Source organism: Oryzias latipes, chromosome 1 (genome assembly GCF_002234675.1).
Source record: "Oryzias latipes chromosome 1, ASM223467v1".
Lineage (NCBI taxonomy): Eukaryota > Metazoa > Chordata > Actinopteri > Beloniformes > Adrianichthyidae > Oryzias > Oryzias latipes.
Window position 1 is genome coordinate 17051495 of NC_019859.2, and position 24878 is coordinate 17076372.

The 24878-nt window shown below is 39.5% G+C and overlaps 1 protein-coding gene across 3 annotated transcripts in view; it reads right to left on the reverse strand.

Annotated features, from left to right (window-relative positions):
* cntln (centlein) overlaps positions 1-24878 on the reverse strand; it is a 90874-nt gene that overhangs the window by 44061 nt on the left and 21935 nt on the right. For 2 of the 3 annotated variants that reach the window (XM_023960276.1, XM_023960244.1), the window contains exons 11-13: positions 21532-21651; positions 16819-16940; positions 12287-12403 (exon numbers count right to left, since the gene is read on the reverse strand). In XM_023960276.1, the coding sequence (XP_023816044.1) occupies positions 12287-12403; positions 16819-16940; positions 21532-21651 (359 nt within the window). The remainder of the gene's footprint in view (positions 1-12286; positions 12404-16818; positions 16941-21531; positions 21652-24878) is intronic. The other variant, XM_023960314.1, reaches the window with a different exon arrangement.

Genomic DNA, 24878 nt, shown 5'->3' on the forward strand with positions numbered 1-24878 from the left:
CAGAAATATTGACTAAAGTACTTTACTTACTCTCATCTACTTTATCTGAGGGCACTACAGTAACAGGAGACAACACAGGGGCTTAAAAAACTAAAATTGGAAAAAAACAGGTACAGACACCTAAAACAAAAATTTTAAACAATTAAATCTATTGACTATCAAGAAGAGTGGAACATTTTCAACAAACTGAAATTGAAACTAGTGAGCTCATTTCAAACAAGAGAGTACTACATATTGTCGTATTAAATTCTAAACTGGACACCTTTTATTCAATTTTTTTTCATTGACTCAAACAATAAAGAATCTGATTTAAAAATGACATTTTGATCATCATTAAAAATCTGAGAAAAAAAAAACATTTTTTCATTTTGACATGGTAACTATTGCCCCAAATAAATAATGAGGATAAAACCTTGGCTGTCTCATTTAAAAGCATGCATAAAACATTCCGCTGGTGTGTGCATGCAAAAATGTGTCCCTCCTCCAACTAAGCCCTGGTCTAGCAAAAGACTCATTACATCTAATACCTTTTAGCAAATCAGGATGAAACGAAAAGAAATAGTGGAACATGAGGAACATTAGGGCAAACTTTATTAAACTTAATTAGAGTCAAAGTCGTTTATTGGGGAGGTTCATGTCCTTAATGGTCACTCTTTACACAGGAGCACTGCAAACGATCTCAAAGGCTTTTTCCCCAGTAATAGCGATTTAATTTATGCTTTGATGTCGTCTGAGTGCATCATCTTAAGTCTGAGGGTATATTTTTTATGTTTATGGAGTCTAAATAAACCCGGCTTCTTTTTTTGGCCAACACACCTTTACAACAATTAACAAGTTTAGCCATGAAGTATCGCAGACAGATGCCTAATGATCCACATAAAAATGTGACTTTTTTTTTAAGTACACATAGTATCTGTTTACTAGGGGTGTAATTTATTTTAACAACGATTCAATTCATATGATACGATTCATAGTCAATCTTTGTTCATTTTTGAATGAGCCGATTCAATGACATAAAATCGATCTTTAGCTTGTACTGAACAGTGCAGGTGACATTTTCCAGATTCCTTTTATATCTTGTAATGATGCCACTCTACGATCGTGTTCTTATTGTTGGGGATTTTAATATTCATGTGTGTTGCCCTGAAAAGCCTTTGGTGAAGGAATTTTTAGAGATCATTGACTCTTTTAATCTTGTTCAGTGGGTGTCTGAAACCACTCATGAACAAGGACACGTACTGGATCTCGTCCTCTCCCATGGACTACCTGTTTTTAATATTGAGATCTGTGACTTAGCTGTTTTAGACCACATGCCTGTAGTGTTTGAAGCTGGACTTTCACGCACTGCTGTTAAATCTACTGCCCCTCCTCAGCGTCGCAGGATTTTTAACTCTTCCACTGCTGGTCAGTTTTCCTCTGCTTTTAACCAGCTCGTTGTCCCTTCCTTTGCTGCTGATGTTCTTGAGCTGAGTTCCTTGTTCAATTCCTCCTGCACCAGCATCCTGGATTCTGTGGCTCCTCTAAAGACACTAAAGCCCCGTCTTAAACCTGAGCCCTGGTTCAATGAGAGAACCCGGGTAGCTCGGAGGGCCTGTAGGAAAGCTGAACTCAGGTGGAGGAAGGACAAACTGCAAATCTCACTACAAATCTTGAAGAATTGTTGGCATTTTAACCAGGGCACTGTAAAACTTGCTAAACAAGAGTACTTGGCTAATATTATTGTTCTTAATCAGAACTCCCAAGGGTGCTTTTTAAAATGATAAACTCTGTTCTTAATCCTTCACAGGCGGGGTCCTTAGAAGCTTCCACTGACCTGTGCAATATGTTTTTACAGTTTTTTAACAATACGGTATCAAATATAAGGGCTGGCATTACTCTACCTTCCTCCGACCCATCGACCTGTGTTCTCTGCCCAGCTGTATTCAGAGAATTTGAGCCAGCGTCTCTTCAATTTTTAAATGAATTAGTCAGTCAAAGCAAACCATCAGGTTCTCCCCTAGACTCCATACCTCCTAAGTTTTTCAAGGAGGTCTTCCCCAGCGTTGCACAGACGGTCCTCTCTATTATCAACAGCAGTCTGGCTGCTGGTGTCGTCCCCTCCACCTTTAAACATGCAACGATTCAGCCGATACTTAAAAAACCCAGCCTGGACAGTGCTGTGCTGGCCAATTTTAGACCCATCTCCAAGATGCCCTATATCTCTAAACTCTTGGAGAAAGTGGTCTACTCACAGCTGGAGGATTTCTTAAACAAACATAAAATTCCTGAAGTCTTCCAGGCTGGGTTTAGACCCCTGCACAGCACGGAGTCAGCACTGCTAAGAGTCAGCAACGACATTCTCTTGGCCAATGATGCTGGAGATTATGTTGTTCTAGTTCTGCTGGACCTAACTGCAGCATTCGACACCGTAGACCATAGCACTTTAATTTCTAGGCTCCAGAACCTGGTGGGGATTCAAGGTACTGCACTGGACTGGTTCAAATCTTACCTGGCGGAAAGAACCATGTGTGTCAGTTTAGGTGGTTATGAATCCACCACAGCTCGGGTTTCCTATGGGGTCCCACAAGGGTCGGTTTTGGGACCTCTTCTGTTTTCTTTATATCTGTTACCTTTAGGGTCCATTCTAAGAAAACACGGCATTTCCTTTCATTTATACGCTGACGACAGTCAGATTTATCTGCCGCTTAAAAAGGATAATCTCTCTGTGACGCGGCTCCTGTTATGTCTCCATGACATTAAGGACTGGTTGGCCCTAAGTTTCTTGAGTTTAAATGAAAAGAAAACAGAAGTTGTAATTTTTGGACCTAATGATTTTAGTGGACCATCCCCGATTGATCTGGGCTCTCTGAATGGTTTCTTAAAATCAACTGTTTCTAACTTGGGTGTTAAATTGGAGAGTAATTTTAGGATGGACCAACAGATAAGCTCTGTAGTGAAGTTAAGCTTTTTAAGCCTTCGTCAACTTGCTAAGGTAAAATCTTTTTTAACACCTGCACAATTTGAAACAGTAATCCATGCTTTCATCACGTCCCGGCTGGATTACTGCAACTCTCTTTATCTTGGACTCAGCCAGTCGTCTCTCTTGCGTCTCCAACGTGTTCAAAATGCAGCTGCTCGTCTTATGGTTGAAGCACGCAAGAGAGACCACATCACGCCGATCCTAGCATCGCTTCACTGGCTGCCTGTGCATTTTAGAATTCATTTTAAGATTCTTCTGCTTGTTTTTAAATCTTTACACGGTCTTGCCCCACTGTACCTCTCTGAGCTTCTCTCTCCCTATTCGCCGGCACAGTGCCTCAGATCAGCTGATCAGATGCTTCTGGAGGTACCGAGGTCCAGACGGAAGCTCAGAGGGGACAGAGCTTTTGCTGTAGCCGCTCCGAAGCTGTGGAATACTTTGCTGCTGGCCATTAGAGAAGCCCCTTCACTGTCCATTTTTAAAACCCGTTTAAAAACCCATTTTTATGCCTTGGCTTTTAGCCCAATATGAGACCACTGTTTTTCTAACCGTTTACTGCTTTCTCTATAGTTTTATCTCCCTCTGTGTCCTTCCAAATTCACCCGTGCACATGGGCACAGAAAACCTTTTTCCGATTAGAACAAACGGTCCCATGGCTCACACTTTCGGTCGGAATGAATGATTTGGGCATGCGCAGTAGGGTAAAATCACCCGGGTGAGGAACCAGGTCCCATTGTAAACAAACCGCTGCCACAGACAGACAGCATGTGCAGCAGCTCCGTAATACGAGACGATCTTCCAAACGTGCTTTTATTAATGTCATGATTATTATGAAGCGCCTGTTCGGTCATCGTTATATTTAATCCGTGTGGTCAGTGCTTTTTTGTGGAAGAATTAAGATGGAAGAAGGCTTAGGACAGGCTAACAACATGATTAGCCTGATGGACACAAAATCCAGGACCGTGCGAGGAACGCAGCAATCTGCATATTGGCTGCACGTAAATGTGTGGGAATAACATCAGCCTATATTTTGTTGAGACACAACTGGAAACACAAATCCATGTCATTGTTTGAACCGTTTCTAAGGACTGAGCGACATTTATTTCTGCTCTGAAAAGTTCACACACCGCTCCAAAGCCACTCTGTGAGCTAGCGGCCCGAGCTCTGTTCGAACGCGGTTCCTCCTGAGTCCTGCAGCCGCTAACACAGAGGGGCGGGACGGATCGCAGTCGGATTTCTCCCACACATAACAAAACAACAAAACGCACACGTAACAAGCATCCTCCTCCCATCAGACACAAAATTATTAATACGGCTCCTCTCCTCACTCGGGTGCCAGTGGACCGAGTGAGCGTCGGGGGGCACGAAGAGCTCCTGCCCCGCATCTCTCTCGTGAGGGGTGAAAGAGAGGGGAGAGCCAGCGGGGCGAGAGCAGAGCGGCGCTTTTCACGGGGCGTCCGTGGAGCAGCTGGCCGGTCCCGTATGGAGTGATATTTCTGCCACCATGTTGCACACAAAACTTTCTAAGTTGAACAGAAAACTTTCTAAGATTTTTGCTCAAAAATTATTATTTTTTTGCTCAAATTTTCTTTTTTTTGCTTTCAAAAACGTTTTTTGCGTTTGCAAAACACATTTTTTACGTGCGTTGTGTCAAATCTTGCTTTTGTCTTCTCTTTGATTTTGCTTACTTATGACTACTTTGAGCGCGACTAAGCGTGATGTGACTGCCACTGGCATCGCCAAAAAGAAATTTGCATGCGTTGTGTGTCATTTCACTTTTTTCCTATCTTTGCTAAGTTAAGTTTCGGTTTGATGTGACAAGCTGCCATCAAACAGCTGCTGATTGGTCCAGATTCTAACCAATCAAATCGCCATATGAATCTAACATGGTGTCTGCTACCGAGGCTCAGAGGCTGAACCAGCTCTTTTTACCCTCGTTTTTGGATGAAGACGTTTTCATTTTTTAAATAATTCATACTTTTTTTTAGCATTCGTTCATTTTTATGAAGTCAGATTTGTGAATTTATGGCTGAGGATCTCCTGAAACTGTAAAGTTTATCTGCTGACATTACATCAACACGTCTGTTTGATCTGTGAATCCTGCAGAGCAAAATATTAGTGAAAAGTCTGATTTTCTTTAAGGTCTGTTTGTTAAAACAAAACAATAAAAGATTTAAAGCACATATGATTTTATGCTGTACACGTGTTTGGGATCAGATGAACAGCAGTAATAAGCAAAAGAATGATGGCTCACCACAGGAGACTCAATGCATTTATCAGAAGCATTTTTAACTTTTGTGTAAATTTTCACCAGTGTCTCATGTTTTAGAACTTGTGAGCGTTTGTCCAAAGTTTAAAAATATTAGTCATCAAAAATGCTATTTTATCTTAATATTTCAACAATTATTTATTAAAATAAAACAAAAGTTCAGATACAAATCTTAAAAAGTTTAACTTCTTCCAGCTGGATGGAGTCGGAGCTCGGACGTTTTTTTTTTTTTTACTGCAGACGTTTTAAACACGTTGGTCTCTACACAGACAGGAATAAATACAAAACTCTGTTTTATTTTAGCTGCTTTGCTGCTCCTTCTGGGTTTAACTCTGAGACAAACGGGCCAGAGTGGGTGAAAACGGCAGAACCCCGTACGAACAGAACCGACACAAAGTCCAAAGTCAATGTCTGCCTCGGAGTACCGTCAATATGAGACGGAGACACTTTATCGAATTACATAAATGCCAAAAATTGAAAGGGCGTAAAGACAACCAAGCGGGCGTATTTAGAAACTGCGTGAGTGAACCCTAAAACTGTGATGGCGCAATTCTAACCAAGCGACCCCGTATTTTACAACTGAACGGCTGAAATCCTAACTGAACAGTGATCCTGCTCGGTCAATTCTCCTTTGCGCCCTCACCTGGATTTACGCTCAGTGTTAAGGGGGCGTTTTTGTCACTTGGGGGCGGTATTCAGGGGTGTGTTTGTCACTTAGGGGCAGGAACCTTTCTGGTTGATCTGATTGGCTGAAATTTGCATGCCAAGCAGCGGGGCGGGACTTTAATTTTGGGGCTTTAATAGAAAAGGAACGGCGGCTGTAACGTGGATTAAAAGCATTAAAATGGTTAAAAAATGCAGTTAATTTCACATGAGAAAACTTACAGCACAAAAAACCTGCTGCACTTTTTTTACCTTAGTTTTGGGTCGTTGGTTAATGTTTTAATCCGCGTTACATCCGCGGTTTTTTTTTCTATGATTGCCTCCAACAGGGGGGGGGGGGGCAAGTTTGACACAAAGAGCCGACATTTCTAACTGTGATAGTCAACCACACCACACACTGACCTGCCAGACAAACACACAATTAAAGCCATGTTATTTCTCATAACCCCCTCCTCTCCTCTCCTTACAACAGCACTGGATTAAACGGCGCCGTTTCAGTTTAGTGTTTTTTCTGTGTTTAACGTAAACACACATATCGGTGAAACGTGCACGCTGGTGTGTGTTTAAAAAGGGCAGCGAGCGCAAAATGAGTTGGTTGTGATTTATTTTTTCAGTCATCAATCAGCATTTAAAATCCATCAAAGTCCTCATCTTCTGCATCTGGAACAGCTGGGCTACATCTCTATCAGACACGCCGGCTTCCCTTTCCTCATCATCAGAGTCCGTCTCTTTGCTATGCGGCTCCAAAGAACAGTGACAGTAGACACCTCAGGCCAAGTTTAAGTCCTGCAGTCCCAAAGTGTGGCGTAACTCGCCGGTGCTGCGTCCCGATAAGGGGGGGGGAGGATGGACAGCGTTTCATTGTCATCTGCTGGAAGTAGCAGCGCTCAGCCTCGAGTCGATCTTCCGACACAGGCCTTTCCTTTACCGCGGAAACACAGCAGCTGCTGCGTCTTCTTGTCCGAGTTGGTTTTCCAGCGTCCTCTCTTCCGAACCATGGATTCATTATTTTAAATTCTCTGGCAGCTGAGGTTCGATAAGTTAGAAAGCTCTTCACATATTCAGAGTACTTCCTGCTTCAATAACTCTTCTGATCAACGTTCAAATATGTCAGCAAGTATCTAAATCCTTTCGTATTAACACAGAGAGTGTTAATAGTGTTAATAACTTTCAAATGTGTCAGCAAGTATCTCAATCATTTTGTATTAACACAGAGTGAACCGCAAATGCATTTCTGAAGAAAAAAGATCGTTTTTTTCCCCTTTTAATCAGAATTGTTCGTCTCAAGGTGTAAATGCACATATGCAGCGAGCCGGCTGCCAAGGGACCGTCAACAAAGTGCCACCTCTGTGAAACACCATTCTGTAAAAATCAGTGAACTTTCAGAAAGCGAATAAATGTCTATATTTATATGAACTGGTAATGAAGACTCGTCAGCATAGTCATGCTACATTATTATTTATTATACTAAAGTCAACCTCCATTTTATTGCTTATAGTTTTAAAATTTTAATAGAGACATGAATCATAAAATAAATGCTCAATAGCTCTGAAGATACTAAAGCTTCTGTCACCAAACCTCCTGTACTGACTAATCATGACCTTATTGTCCTACTGCAATAAATATTATGTCATAATTCACGTTGTTTATTGTTAGGAATTTTTCATATTTAAATATTGATCAGATTTGGTCAAAAATGCTCAATGGCTTTGAAGATGCTGTAGTTACTGACACAAAACTTCCTGTACTGACTAATCATGACCTTATTTTCCTACTAAAATAAAGATTATGCAAAAGAAAATTCTGGCACCTTCAGAGCTATTCAGGATTTATGACCAAATCTGATCCATTTGTAAATATGAGAAATTCCTATAAATAAACATAGTGAACTATTGACATTCTTTATTTTAGTATGACAATAAGGTCATGTCAAGTTACTGATAACTTTAGTCATGATTCATATCTATTACAATTTGTAAAAGTATATGCAACAAGATAAAATCAAGATGGAATTTCCTACAAAATATGTATTGTAACAAGAATATGCTTTATAATAATTTTATGGTTTTTTTTTGTAAGATTATTGATTTTTACACAGTGGTGTTTCACAGTTCACAGAGGTCGCACTTTGTTGACGGTCCCTTGACAGCCGGCTGCTGCACGTCTGCATTCACAGCTTAAAGCGAACAATTCTGATTAAAAGGCAAAAAAACGATTTTTTTTTTCTTCAGAAATGCATTTGCGGTTCACTCTGTGTTAATACAAAATGATTGAGATACTTGCTGACACATTTGAAAGTTTATCAGAGGAGTTATTGAAGCAGGAAGTCCGAATCTGTGAAGATCTAATTTAACCGAACTGCAGCTGCTCTATTCCTGTGTTCTTCCGCGTAGCTGATAGCTTGCAGTTTAAACTGTGCCTCCTAATCGTGTCTCTTTGCATTTCCAGGGTTTCCAAAGTGAAGTTGTTCTGCATTATTCACATATCTGCTCCTTTGTACTATTGGGGGGTGTCTTCTATCACGTCCTCTCCTCTCTCCATACCGTCATCATGCTGTTCTTAGATCCTCTTTACTGAAGTCACACAACAACACATTAGGGCCGCTCTGTACATTTTGGAGAAAATGGAAGACTTTCACCTTATGGTTGTGAAAGTACTGAATATAGAAAATATGATAAAAGGCAGAGAGCCACATGCAGCTCAAGAGCCGCCTGTTAACCCCCCCCCCCCGCACTGAAAAATGAAGGTCCCGCCCCTCTGTCTCGCCGATAAGCCATGCAAATTTCAGCCAATCAGATCAACCAGAAAGGTTCCTGCCCCAAAAGTGACAAAAACGCCCCCTTAACACTGAGCGTAAATCCACATGAGCGGGCAAAAAGGAACTGACCGCGCAAGATCACTTCTCAGTTAGAATTGCGCCTGCGCGGTTTTAAGGTTCACTCACTCAGTTCCTAAATACGCCTGCTTAGTTGTCTTTACGCCCTTTCAGTTTATGGCAGATTTGTAATTCCATAACACTTGATTGGTTAGAATCTGGACCAATCAGCAGCTGTTTGATGGCAGCTTGTCACATCAAACTGAAACTTAACTTAGCAAAGATAGGAAAAAAGTGAGATGACACACAACGCATGCAAATTTCTTTTTGGCGATGCCAGTGGCAGTCACATCACGTTAAGTCGCGCTCAAAGTAGTCAGCAAAATCAAAGATAAGACAAAAGCGAGATTTGACACAACGCACGTAAAAAAAATGTGTTTTGCAAACGCAAAAAACGTTTTTGAAAGCAAAAAAAAAAAAAAATTGAGCAAAAAAAAAAATTTTTGAGCAAAAAACGTAGAAAGTTTTGTGTTCAACTTAGAAAGTTTTGTGTTCAACATGGTGGCAGAAATATCACTCCATAGTCCCGCTCTAAAGCTTTCTCACAGCGAAACACCATCTATGCATGACGTAAACCAGAGCAGTAGTGACACACGATCGGAATGACCGTTTACATGCTCCATGATCGGATAAACGATCGGTATAACCCACCTACCTCGATCAGAAAGAAATTCTGATCCCAACGAGTCTGATCGGGGCAGAGTATTCCGAACGGCATGTTTACATGACACATTTTCTTTCCGATCAGGCGTTCATTCCGATTACTTTTGCCCATGTAAACGCGGCTACTGTCTGGTCACGTTTTGCTCAATTCAAAGTGTTTCCACACATTGGACTGGAATGATGGACTGATTTTTTTTTTCAGTCATCACATGTGTCATCTGCTGTGATGGTACTTGGTTCTTTTTACGTTCTAGTAAAATAAACTTACTTTGTCTCAATCCAAATGGTATTTTCCCATATCGATATAATCTATTTATTTTATTTTGAAACAATAGATCAATTCAACTAAAAACTTGCCTCTGACGGATCGATCTGGTTGGATCGTAGGAATATAAATCAATTAAGTTGATTGATTGTTACACCCCTAATGTTTGCCACAACAAAAATAAGTTTATATTTAGTGACAAACCCAAGGCAATGCAGCAGAATACTGGTAGATTGTTCTAAATTTATGAAAAAGATTCAGGGAGAAGGAGAAAAAAGTTAAATACTGTTGTTTTTTTTTTTTAAACAATGAAAAATTTAGTGATCAAGCGTATTATAATTTTGTGTTTCTATATTTTAAAGGCTTCTATTAGAAGTTCACGTTGCAGATCCATGCTTTTCTTGAAGCACACTTAAATTATTGAGCCACAGGGTGCCTGTGTATTGACTGAAAGTTAAAAAAAAAAATAAGAAACCTCACTAATCTTCTCTCTTTACTTTTTCGGGTGTTAAGATCAAACAGTGGAAGGGGGCAGGATTTTATAACTTTCTGCTAGCGCTGTGGGGACTCGCTGTGCAGGAGTTATGACAGCGATATTCATCGTGGGAAACGGTCGTCTTGATCTCAAGACAGTGTTTTGTAAGTGTGGTTTTTTGGGGAGGGGAGAAGGTGAAAGAAAGCATCTGTGAATATCATTATGACAGTAAAATGAGGCAAATGAGAGTTTAAAGAGAGAGAGTTTTCTAAAGCCCGCCACTAGGAATTTAAAGCCATAAATATTTCAACTGCCATGGGTTAATTAGTCATTAGTGGATCATTGCAAACACTTATCTAGCATAACCTTCACAAGCTGATTATTATGGTACGGTCAGTGGAAAAAGAGGATTTAACTGCTTGCCTCATGAGCTTCTTGTCGGTTAATAATAGACTTACTGAAGCTCCAGGTTTCATGCGCTTGGAAAGGACCCTTTTTTCTACTTTTTCAGTTGCTACCAGATGACAGTTTCTGTTTTGTGCTGAATGAAAATAAAACAGTTTGGTTAAGAGTGATTTTCCACAAGCATAACTTTTCGCTCCAGCTAGCTCAAACAACAGGTACAAAGTGCTTTGTACAAGTGCACATGTGTGGAAAGATAATACAAGGAATGAAGTTTTTAAAAAAGAAAATAGAGTTTAAAGATCTACGCCAAGTATGCTTCTGCACCAGCCACCTAGGTATGGAGAGGCCAGAGTGGCCATCACTGAAGGAAATGAGGTGGAACAGGTCAGGGGCACAGAAAGGGTATCAACACCAACCCCAGTGGACAGGCCAGACCATTTACACAGCTAGGAAAAAAATAAGTCCAGCCCAAGTCAGACCTATGTGGTTTTCATAGCAGGTCAGTTCCAAGGACCTTTCCTGTTCACCATGGTCTCTTCACCTCCACATGCCCCGCCCTCAGATCATCTAATGCTTGGATCTGCTCAGTTGTAGTCGGGGGCCTGGCAAGTGGATGGACATCCCTTAACAGGCAGCAACGGCGGCACTAGGGCTGCTAGCCTTTAATTAGCTCGGACAGCTCAAGCTTGGAGAGAGGCAGCCGGGCTATATCATAATGAGTTCAGCTGGGATTAGGAGGACAGGGCAGGGGGGTGAGCAGAGAGGAAAGCTGTGGAGGGGGGGGGGGGAGTACCAGAATTCTGGCCTCAACCTTCTGCTGGATCACAGCGGGCTGGAGGGAGGCAAAGAAAAGTAGGAAGAAGGAGAGATGAGGATAAAAAGGCACAGGCTCGAAAAGGGAAGAGGTGAGGAGAGGTGAAGGCGAGGGAAAACAGGAGAGGAGGAGACTCTAGCTTTAGGCCAAGCTTTGTGTAGAATCACAGGAGCTAGTGTTTGTCAAACAATTACTGTTTTTTTCTACAGATAAAGACAGAAAATGGCTGTCCTTCAGACAGAGATAAAGACAAATATCAAAACAAATCCAGACGGGGAGAACAAAAAGAAAAAAACAGAAATAAATGTAGCTTTTATGCAACAAAGGTTGCTGTCTAAAGATAGTGGCAGAAAACAAAAGATAAGGCTTTTAGAAAAGTAAACCCCAAATGTGTGCATGGACAGTACATAGCTGCACCCATCTTAGAAAATACATTTTAAATAATCCTAAAAAAAAACAATGTCGTCAAAATTAACATTTTAGCTACATTTAGAATCCCACGCTAATTTATGAATTAAAAGCATGTCAGCATACTTCATCTAGCAACACAGCCAGCCTACTTTATTGTACTTTTATTAGAAACCACTGTTTCTCCCCAGAAAGACGTAGTCAAGGATTCTGACATTGCCTGTTTGTGATCACACTTTTTGGCAGTGTAAGTTTAATGATCTTGCCTTTGCCCCTGCCTGCTAATAATGGTGAGAGTGGATGAATGGTGTAAAGCTTGGAAAAACTAAAATTTGAACTCTCACCAACATGAAGGGACAGTAGGTTAGCTTGTGCACACTGATGAATGAGGACTTAAGTGTCAAAATACAACATTTGTTAAGGAACCAAATTCTCCCAATGGTGGCATCCATGTTTTTTTTTCCCTTGGACAGTTTAGATTGCCACTTACTTTTCGATGGAGAGTTTAGTTGTAAGGTTTTTTAAGTAGGCCAGCTCGTTCCACACAGCATCACTGTTCTCTTGTCGTAGTTGCCAAAACTCTGCTCGGTGTGCCTTTCCACTTGCCCTAGACATTTAAACACGCATACATAAAAAAAGAAAAAGCTCATATAAAAGCAGAAGTGACATTCTAGAGCCAAGAAAAAAACAATTAACATCTAAGATGAATGGACGAACAACCTCAACTGATAAGTGACCATGAAGGCAAGAGTACTCCCTTTGGTCATTTCATTTTAATCTAGTCCTAATTCTGATTTTGTTATTTAGATATGATTAGCAGCATCATGTACACATATGCATAATGGTTTGAATCCCAGGGCACGATAAACACAACCTTCACAGCGCGAAGGCCCTGGTTTGAATCCCCACAGGGACCTTTGTGTTTAGTGTTTGCCTGCTCTCATTGTGCATTTCTGGGTTTTGTTCACACACTCCAGCTTCCTGTCTTAGTCCAGAAATATACATTGTCGGTCAATTGGTGGATCTAAATTGTTATTAGGTGTGAATGTGAGTGTGTGCCTCTGTGTGTGGGCTTGTGCTGGACTGATATACCCGGCCTTCACCCAATGGTAGCTTAGATAGGCGCCAGCTACCCTGTGACGCCAAATAGGGAAAGTTATCACCGTTTTTCGTTGTTTTGTACAGTGCTGTACTATATCCAGCCTCCAGGCTGGCGTTCAAACTATGCTGACATGAGCTTTAGTGCAACATCTGTCTGTCTGAAGAACAGAATAGGGCAGGGGACACCTAAAGTCTTCTTTGGTACTCTCGTTCTTAATGGTTGCATCAGCACGTATCAGCAGCATAGTCCATCCACATTTTAACTGTTTGATTTCACATCTTTACTGAAAGCTGTAAAAAAGCGAGACCCAGCAGCATTACCATTGTCTCAATTTTCTCCTCTGTTTACTACAAAAAACTTGCCAACTTTGAGGCTGGATTCTAAGGTAATGGTAAATGGTGTATACTTATATAGCGCTTTTCTACCTTCATCGAAGGCCCAAAGCGCTTACAGTCACAGACCCATTCACACACTGGTGGTGGCTCCGCTGCCGAACACTCGCGCCAACCTTCCACCAGAGGCAAGGTGGGGTTCAGTCTTGCCCAAGGATACTTCGACACATGGGCAGGTAAGCCGGAAATCGAACCTGCAATCTTCCGATTGAAGATTGACCGCCCTACCACTGCCACTACGGCCGCCCCACCGTGGTGTTTCTTTAATTCAAAATTCAACTTAAATCAAAGCGTGTCTTGGTGTGCAGAGCAAAACTGTAAAGTAGAAAAAGTTTTAAAAAAATAATCCTAATGAGGGCTACAGGTTCCCTCACTCACAGTGCCAGAAATGCTCCAAATAAAGTACCGGTAATAAATACACACGCACACACATGAACAAACATTACTGCCTCCCAGCTACATTTCTGCAGAGATACAACTCATCAATCAGTCTTAGTCCAACACATTCAATTCCAATTTGCCTTTCATCTGCAAACTAAAAGAGGATTTAGTGATAAATCCACAAATTGCAAAAGCAGCTGTTAAGAATATAGCGTCACTCAAACGGCCTCTTTCACACAAGCACAGTTACAAACACGTGTTTATCATTTTAGCCTAATCAATGTGATAGCGCAAGAGAAATTGGCTGTAAGGGTCATTGCTATTGTTAAAGATTCCTACTTTATTTATATTGCGTTATGCAGCGCCAAAACAAGTTAAAGACTAGTAACTGGGAGTTGAACGCTGCTGAAAAATGGTAAACCTTTTTTTATTTGGTGCTAAACTGCAATTGCTCCTTTGAGTAGTATAAAGTCACTGGAGTACTTTGTTGTGTATGTTACAAATACTTTCTATGTATTTTTTTTAGACACTAAAGAGATTTTTCTTCATGTTACAAGCACAGCAAACAACCAGGACAATTTCTAATGTGTACTGTAGCAACAGCTTTCTGTAGAAAAACACATTCATAGAAAGGTATGGAAAAAACCATACAATTTAAATTGTTTACCGTAGACTTTGAAACTGTTGAACATGGGGTCAGAAGACGGTTTTCTTCTTTAGGCCGCAGTGTATGTTCCCCTATGGTATTTTAGTTTCCATTATTAAGCAGGAGGAGATAGAGAGAACATTTCCATGCTGCTGCAGCTAATTGCTCTGAATCAGGGGGAATGTGTTTATGGGTGCAACTTTGATCAGAGTACGGATGCTTTAATAACCTTTAATTTTATTTGCTCATCCCCATCATCCCCAGTCTGATTAAAAAACTTTTTCCCCTCTCTAATATAAATAGGAAGTTGGATTTTTTTCCCTTTTTCCTTTATGGCAGTTTGGGAAAATACAGTCATGCTGTAATGGTGATTGGCGGCGGGAGGGGGTCAATGGGACTGCACAGTAGCTGCATCCTGATGAGCCAAGTGATCTTACGTCTACTTTGCAACTGGCAAAAATTTGAAGGCATTTTTTAACCTGGTGAGAAAAACAAGGATTTTATGTACATGTATGTACTGTATTCTGGACGAACACACAAGTTCAGGTCTGTTTCAGTTTTTCTTTTTAAAAGATTCTGGTAAAGACCAAGTCAAGAACATTCTCTGATTCTCACAGACGTTCATACTGTGAATAAAGATTCACAACATTCTTGATGACATCTCGAAGTAACGTAGAAAGAATTGGGAAAAATGTAAACTTTAATATAGATGTATAAGTAAAAAAGAGACACATCAATAGAACAACATCATGGAAAGTATTAGGAGATCCCTAACAAGCGCAAAATTGACCAAGACTAGACTCCTATCCCAACTGACTAGTTAAGGCTCCAATTTGAGGCATTGATGGGAATATTTAAGTCCTTTTTTAATTGTGTCTTATTCAAAGCAGGGAATACCCAAGCAGTTCCAACTGCTATTAAAGGATGTGGCTTAATGCCAATAAATGCCAAGATCATAAAATTGAATGACTGACTGCTGCCAAGAAAGGCTCTGATGGAAAAGGGCAAAGCTGCCTATTGCATCAATTTATGTCAGATTGAAACATGGCACTGAGACACAGTAAGGGAGCAAATTGTTGCATAATGCTTTCTGAATTAAATCATGGTGACGATAAACAAATAAATATATTAAATTAAAGTAATTATACGGTCTTTAATAAAATATACAATATTACATTAGTTAGAAAATTACTTTCGTGACTTGATTAATATGCCGTAATGGTTTTTCTGGTGCTGGAGCTCTCTTGTTAGTCTAAAGATATTCAGTTGAGCTGTTTTGAGCTAGCATGAGCAGAGTCAAGCCTAAAGATGAACATGCTCCCTGACTTTCTCCACTTTCACACAGATTTCCATTGCACTGGTGTTTTCTTTAATTAACCCTGTGAGAAAACAGCTGACAAAGTTAACACTCCGCTCCCACAAGGCCAACAGGCAGCCACACCTTCAGCTTCTCTTTAAATGGCCTCAATGGTACTCAATTGCTAAAAAAAGAAGTATTAAAGAGGTTAAAGGGAGGCAATAGAGAAAGCAAGAGACATATGTTAATGACATATTGCAGCACACTTTCTACTTTGTGTAAAAAAAAAAAAAAATCATGTGGTTTCTGTTGAAGCAGGAAACGACTCCCCTCTCATCCCTCCCTCCACAGGCCTGGAGAAAAAAAACCCAGAGGACTAAACACCTCCAGCCTCTAGCTCTCACATATTAATGAACGCTGAGGGAAAAGCGATGCAGAGGCACAGGGACTGTCCAAGCAACTAAAATCTATGAGCAAAAAAATCTGTTCCCAAACTAGCAGTAAGTCCTCGTCTGACCTCAAATGAAGAATGAGTCAATCAGTTCATTTCAGTTTAAAAAACGCATAGAGCACCAGTTTACAACCACGCTTCACCCAAAGCGCAACTTAAAGAGCAAATAGTATCAACAATTTATTTTTTTTGTTTTTTCCCAATTGCTAAAACACATTTCCAAAAACATTAGACCAATTTCACCAAGCACGATTTGAAAAGAAAAACAAAACATAGAAAATACTCGACTCTTCAGCCAAAAGCTCACTTTGAGGTCACAGTGAAAACTCTATCGTCAAAACTAACAAACGCACAGCAAACACAACACACTACACAACAAAACACTTGACACTGTGGACAAAATGCTTTATAAATAATGGTAAAGCCCACTAGATGTCTAAAAAACATCTTAATAAAACAAACTTGTCATGTTTCCACAAATGTCAGGATTGTTTTTCCTTAAAGTCAGGGTTCATGGACAAAATATCGGACCATCATATATCTATTCATAAAAAGTTATTGGTGGGGGCGTGATTACGGATGCATTAGAAGGTATACACATATCCTCCCTTACAATTTATAGATCAAATGTAAAATATATGGAAGCAGCAGATATTGTGGTTTGTCAATATTCTTGAGCTCTCATTTTTTGCAATGTTGGGAATTATTTACAATTTACAAACAACACTACAAGAGAGTAAACAGGATACTCACAAGCCACTTGATTTCTCAATTTCTTTAAGCTGATCTCTAACTGTCTTGTAGTAGTTTTGAATCAAACACATCCTTTCACGGCGTTTCTTGTGTGCTTTTCCCAGTTCTTCATTTTCCTTGGTCTGAAATGAACAAATACAAAAATGTTTTAGTAAATAGATGTATTCTCAAAGGAAAGACACAGTTTAAAAGTAGTTAAAATAAAAGTATGCTAGTACATCAAGTTGACAGAGAACATAAAACAAACAGTTCATTATTTCCACACAGGATCAGGATAAACTAAAGAAAGACACATTTGGAGATTTAGAAAAATGTAAAATCTGACAATAATTGATAATCGTTTAAACTAAACAAATAATTAACTGGTGTCTTGTACAAGTTTTACCTTGCCATTGCCTTAAAATACCTGGATCCAATCCCAATGATGTATGCAACCTTAATAAAAAGCAGGTGTAGTTAACTGACAAACCAAAATCGAGTGCTATTTACATTCAATTCATTCATCTCTCAATCTTCATGAACTTGTGCTCTGAACTTAAACAAAAAAACATATTTTTAAGGCAAACCTACCTTTTCCAGTTTGTTATTGTGTTTTGTTTTGAACATTGAGTTTTGATTTCCGTAAATTATTTTTGATTTCCGAAATGTTTTTTTTCCTATTTACGGACACCAGGAAAGGTAAGCTACTATGGGACATCGCTGATTGGATAAAGGCGTTTGTCCATCATTTCAATCAAAAGTTATTTGACATGAAGCGATAGTGGAAATCATTATCCAATCAACAATTTCCCATAATACCTACCTTTTCTGGTTTCTCATTGTGTTTTTTCTTCTTCTAACATTTCAATTTTGTTTTCTAGAAATTATTTTTGCTTTCCAAATGTTTTTTTTTGTTTTTGATTTGGTCTCTGGAGTTTTGTCTTGTTTGCTAAAATACAATGCAGTTTTTTAATATTTGCTCTGCTTTTTTATTTATCATTGTGATCCTTAAAATGTTTTTGCGCCACGTGATTTGTTGAGTGATTTGCACTTCAGAGCCACCGTAGAAACGTATTTTGGGATAAACGGTTCTTTAGAAAGTTGTTTTTGTATTGCAGGATTTATCTTGTACTTTTGAGTGGCAATTAAATAAATGTTCCAACAAAAGGCAACCAGAACTGGTGTTTGTCCTTACTCAAAATTGTGTTGTCGCATCTGCAGAGTCGAGCCCCAGAATCCCCATAACCTCTGGTGTAAGGGGTGGGAGTGTCAACCCTCCTGTTACCTAGAGTGTTAACTGGAGGAAAGCGTGTGAGCTTTGGTGTGTGGTAGAGAACCCAAAGCAGGAGTAGCCAACACCCAGCAACAGAGTTGACCCCCGATCTGTGGACAGTTTAGCTAGCTACCAAAAAAGAAAGGTTTGAAATACGCTCTGAAGTGAGTAGAGGCGTTTGAATGTTGTTGCGTTGGCCACTTCTAGAAATGTGACGCTGGGGTCAAAATCACCAGCCAATCAGAATTGGCTTCATGAGATAAGTGCTTTTGAGGAAAAGGCAGGGGGCGTATCCCATAGTTAGACATAAAAACAAATGATATAAAAACAGAAATTTATTTAATATTGCAATAATTTTCTTGTTCTTGTGAGTGGCAATTAAACATTCATTCGAATGAGAAGGTGTGTCCAAACTTTTGGTCTGTACTGTACAGTGTTTGCTTCCCACTGAAATAAACATGTTCCTATTCTATTTATTTTTCTATTTTCAATCTTTCTAGAGCAGTTTGTCTATAAAAGTGACTGATGTCCTATAAAAGGCATTGTAGTGTCACGTTACAGTAAGCAGCGCTGCACTTTCCCAGACTGTGGGAACCATTTGATTGCATGTGTTGTGATATGGGGATTCTCGCAGAAGATTTGTAGCTGGCACTTTTGTTGACAGCTATTAAAACAAAGCAAGAATTGGCTGCTGCTTTAGAGAAGGAGCAGGAGAAGACAGCATATAGATTTTCTTGTCAGGGGCACCCGCACTCCCCATCACATTGACCTTAGTAGTAAGGGCAATGGAGGAAAGTCTTTTAACAGACAGGACATACAGAGGTGAAAAGTCAGTTCATAAAGTGGAAGAAAGACAAAGACAGGGGAGAGAAATTAGAAAAGAGAGAAGAAAGCAAAGAAGTCGAGCCAAAAGAAAAGTGAATGGAAGAGTGCAGGACAGGTTTCTGCTTGAGTGGCCAGAGCTAGCGAGAGTTGTCGAGTGCTTTCTGAAGGGAAGGAGCTTGTTTACTGCTGATATGACACAGCTACCCTGCAGAGAGGGAAATGCGAGCTCTCTGCCCTGTTATTATTAACAAGGACAAAGAGAACACAGAGAGTACACAAACATGGACTGGACACATGAGTGTGCGCACATGCATACCGTGCTCCATCCGTGCTGCCAATGTGACATGTATGGATTTTCCCTAGTGAGAATTATTCACAGAAGACATCTGCAAGACAGCCTTGCCCCCATCAAACAGCCCTGACCTCTTAAAAAAAAAACCTCTTCTCTAATGAAATGGGCTGAACCAGAGCTGTGTTAACTGGTGGAACTAAGAGCTGAGAGAAAACAGGAAAGTTGAGGCTGACAGTGGGGTTCACTGATGTAGGAGAGAAGGGAGGTGGGATAGGAGGTGATTGGAGGAGGTTGGATAAAAGTGGCCATATCATGACTTCCCCAAGTACTTATAAAGCTTCCTCAATCAATAAGTCCTTTCATTTGGCCAGCAAATACATCTGTGGACATTGAAGCTGAGAAATAATTACACAGCAACAGTTACTTCTTACCAGATAGAAGACTATAAAGAGAAATGTTTCTTTCCACTCAGCTGTCGCAATCAACATGGTGATGGCCTGACTAAAACACAATTTTGAAACAGGAGAGACTAGGACTGGGCTTCCAAAAGTTTAAATGGAAAGCTTCAAGGGCTGCTGATGAAAGGCGGGTTTCTTGCCTCAAAAAGCTAAATGTTTGTGAGGATTCTCATTGTTGATTCTTGACAGAGAATACTGGCTTAAAAGACAGGTCAGATAAGCAATACATGTACATGTTGAGAATCCTTCACTCAACAAAGGGATACAATTTATCTCCTATTTACCATGCGGCCCTTTCATTAGTTCCAAAAATCAGCTAAATCATGTGTTCGTCCAATGCCCTCAATAATCCTGGTTCCATTCTTCTGTGCCGTGCATACGTTCGCTGAATGACCCTCAAGTACCAGACAAGTAAATGGCACAATTAACTAAGACAGTCATGCATGTTGTGCCGGTCTATGTTGAACATTACGGTCTGCGAGTAATATAATTCAGACTCGTCAGATCTGACAGGGAAATGATGCCTCATGTTGTCCAGGGATTTGTATCCTAAAGGGAGATGACCTCTGCATAATCCCTCACTTCCTGGCCAGACACAAAGATGTAAAAGGACAAAGAAAAGAAGTGAAGACAGGAAATCTGAAGTAGGGCCATATAGAGAAAGGAAAAAAGTTTGATGGTAGCTGATAAAAGAAATATTAAATAAAAAAAAGCTTCAAAAGAACACCATGGAGTACATAAAGGACAAACAGTCAATCAAACCCAAAATATATACAAATAAATCGTCTATCATCAGAACATTCCCACCTGGTAATTTACAGCCTATGGACAACTCTGCTGGTCTGTACACACATACTTTCACAATAATGTGAGCATGAAAGGTAGGGACGAAAGGTAAGACCGGTCAGGACATAGTCAGAGAAGTGTGGCTACCTTAAACACACTGGAAAGTGTCATGGCTCATTGTTTTGGCTCAATCAGGAATGTCTGGTTTATAAAGAAAATAGAAAAAAACAATGCACCCAAAACACTTTACTAAAAAAAAACAAAAAAACAGTTGTGTCTAAAAACGTCTGTTTTCAGAGGAATTAAGGGGCTTAGTAAAAGCCTGTTGTAGATAATTTCATTCACAACACTTTCTGACAAAAAGCAAGTGTGAAAATCTCTACTGAAGCAGACGTTTGCAGCAGTTGTAAGGCGTATTTAGTGTGTGTCAACACTATGCCAAGAAGTACAGCCATCAGAAATGATATTAGGGAAACAACTGCTGACTTTTCTTCACACATTTGGAGCACCTCTAACTGTTAGTTGCAAACAGAAAAGGTTCATGGAAACAGCAACAAACATTTGGAAGTTGGAGTTGCATCTTGGAGTCTAAAAAGATGTTTTTATGATCAGATAAAGCATAGTAGGAAAGGTTTAAAAGAAAAAAAAAAAGCTTATTTGGGAAAATTTTGGTGGAAAAGGTTTTTTTGAAAATCAGAACCCATACAGATGGTCAATATTGATTGGTGACAAAAATATGCCTCTAGATTTAGGAAGTGTCACATTTTTTTGTGTGTTTATAGATGAAATGACAAGTTTGTGTATTTTTTAAAAACAAACTTTCTGAAACGGTAAGATCTGAGGAAAACCAACATTTTAAAAGAAATCATACTTTTCTGAGGAAAGGTTTACATTTTTAAAGCCAGGCAAAATAGCTGAACACCTACATAACAGTTTCACCTAAAGAGTGTAACATATAATGAATTGTTTCGCATCAGATATTGTAATATAATGTACTGTGTACTAATATTTTCAAAATATGGTAAAACCATTTTTTTAAAAATGTTTCTTTTACCTGAAAAGGAGTGCATTTATTTAATACGTAAAAAAAAACTATTTACCTTTAATCGCAAAAGCTCTTCAAGGTCTTGAATTCTTTGTTCGGCTCCCTTGCTGCTGCCGCTTCCCAACACCACACTGCTGGCTGGGGACAAAGACCTGGACCGCTGAACAGGTGTTCCCTGGGTGAAGGTAAGCAATGAAGCACTAAGGTGAGAACTCAAACACACTTCACTTTACAGAGAAAAGCACAAGTCCATGAAGCAATTAACTTCTGCAGACACACCGAATGAATGCCAATAATGGAAATATTCATGTTCGTCCCATTCCCTTCCCATCTTCAGTAAAACGTGAACATGTTTAGCTGCACACAAACGCACACACACAAACAACCCGGCTGCCAGAGGAATAAAGCAAGCTGGAGCCGCACCATGCAGAAGCCAAAGGGAGGAGGTTCACTTCTGTGTGTTTGGAAGCCGGAGTTGCAAGCTGAGAGAAGCAAAGGTTTCTCCCTGTGACTGGCTAATGAGTATGTTCATTTCCATTTACATTGTTTCTTTGACAATAATGATGTCCCATTAGGGGAGACTAAAGGGGCTATAGATTCCAGAATGTGCTGGGCTTCATTACAAGAGGTGGGCAGGGAGGCTGCTCTAATTGCTCTACTAGGGGCCTCCAGGTTACACTTGATAGGACAACTGGAAGAGCTACCGATTAGAGGGGGGTGCAGTTTGCGAGCCAGAGTCTTCAGTAGAAATAAATAAAGAAGTGAAGAAGTGCTGCGGCTCTGCTGTAAAAAAAGCGCTGGGAACAATATGGTAGAAGAATATGAATATGTGAGGATAGCAGGCCCCATGCAGTGCCAGGCAGGGCTGTCCAGATGGCAGGCTAAAATATGTAATGCGACTAAATGCCCAACAGTCCTTGGGCAGGACTGCATGAGCAATTGAGAAGGAGAAGGAGGAGGTTAATGATGGAATACTTAATCAGTAACACCCATAATCCGAAACTGTGTTTTGATTAACACTTACAAACTTTGTCTTTAATTAATGTCATAAAGTGTAGCATTCTATGCTGGGGACTTCAAAGGCATTGAATCTTTTGAATCTACTTCCTTTTAGCAACAGTACTGAAGAAAATCTAGTATAATGCCAGGTCAGTTTGAATCAATTAAAAAAAAAAAAATCAACATAAATTCCTTTTCATGTTAAACATGTTTGGGAATGTGCCCCGGGGCTTCAGTTGACTCCAGTGACCTGGTGGACCCGGCTCTGATAACATGTCTGCATGGGTGCCAACCATGTGTTCCAACTCTGCCTTAATGACTCTATGCAACTAATTAGCAGATTGATCTGCATATTCCTGATAAGTGGCAGGCCAACTGGCTTCGTCTGTACGTACAGGGGGAAAACCCAAACACCAAAAGGAGAATCCAAACCCAACACTGAAACTTCAAGATGACCAATTAAAAAGTAACTTGTGGGGAATATCCAAAACTCTTTAGTCAAACCTCTCTCTATGAGGGTTTGCATGTAACTTTCAGCAGAGTCTTAGAAACATGTTTATCAATCCCTAACTCTTCTATTTAAGCAAAATGTTTTTTTATTAAAAAAAATTATTAAAACATAAAATATAACAAAGGATTCTCAAAGGCCCAAAAACACAACAAGAAAGTAAACTAATATCAAATTAGGGTGGGGTATGAGTGCCAAAGATTTGAGTTCAGTTTGATTTTTACTTGCACAACGCTCAACAAAATACAATTTTTTAACTCAGATTTCCTATAAAAATTGATTGGTTATTAGAAAAAAACAGTTTTTACACAACTAGTTATGTGAAGTGTACAAAGTGGAGGGTTTTTTAGGTGAATTATTTATTTTGTATTAAAAACTTACAGCAAAGCGTTTTTTTCTGGAAGAAGAAAATTACAAAATTTGCTTTAAAAGAAAGTTAATTATTGGATTAAATGAATAATTATTGTATTTTCTAAAGGAAGACTACTTTTATTGAATATATAGATTTATTTCAACCAAACCATTTAGAAAATACATTTAAAAAATAAGTAAATAAAAATCGGAAAATGAAAGATGATGGAAATACTGTAAATCTCAAATCCAAAAGGGGTTCTGAATCAAAGTGAACATTTTTTTCAAAAACAAGACAAGACTTTTTTTGGGGGGAAAGGAATAGATTTTCCAAAATTGTAAGTATCAGTCCAACACTAAATGGTGCAAATTGCAGGCTTTGTAGGGCTGTAAATGGTCTCTGACTTCAGCTAGCAGTAACACTCACTTTAAAATCAGATTTAAAAAAAAGAACTGTGCTTGTTGCTGTAAGCTACACATCCAAACACAATGCTACTTTAAAACTTGAGTTTAATCTAACAAACAGGTTTTGTATTGCATGTAAAGCAGTGAAACATGCTTCACTTAGCTGAGGAAGGCTTCTAAACAGATACAAAGAACTATAAAAACTCATTGCAAGTCCTATTTCTTATATTTTACTTTTTTTTTTTTTTACTAAACAAACAAATAAAATGTGTAATATGATAAGCCATCTATAAAGTCTTATTGTTTTGCCATTAATAATAAATATGTGGGTGGAGTATAGTCCATAGCAGGAAAAATATAGTTTTAAAATGAGAAAGACCAGACAAAGGTTGATTGAAAGATCAATAACTACACAGAGCCTTTGATGATAATGACAAATTATGCACAACATGAAAATACATGATAATATAATTCATAGCTTTATTCTGTGTAATGAAGCATATGAAATGTGAAAAAGCTGGATTCGGAGTGTCTCCTCAGATCAAAATGGGCATATTTTTACAAAAATAAGTTGGTTTTGCATCTCATACACTTCATTTTCTGGTTATGTGTCACGGCAGACAGATTAGGTCAGCCAATCGTCTATGTAAAATCATCTAGGAAAGAACCATCTAATAAAGTAATTGTGTTGAAAGTATCAGTGCATTTAGGGGAGTATAATTGTGGTTTATTGTTAGATGTAATGAGGACAACAGCATAAATCAAACAATGTCTTTAGGCCGTCCTTGGAGTGAGTGAGGCCATCTAGAAATGTGTCCTGCCAAACTTATGAGTGAGATTCAGAGCAGATCAAAAGCCTCTTTCTTGTTCATGATGTACTGCTGAAGCGGTAAATTAGCCAGTGCCTGAGCCCAAGGCATGCGTGAAACCAGCAGCACACGCCAGTCTGCTCACAGTAGGAGGGGCGTTGTGTTTGTGTGTTGGCAAGTTCAGGACAAAGGTTGACAGAAGTTTGCTCTGCTGAATCACATGATTCTCATCAGGCACTTTTTTTTTAATGATATTTCTTCTCCGTGGCTTTGATCTATCTCATATAAGCAAAACGGTTACGTGAGGGCATGCTGACTCGTCACACAGGT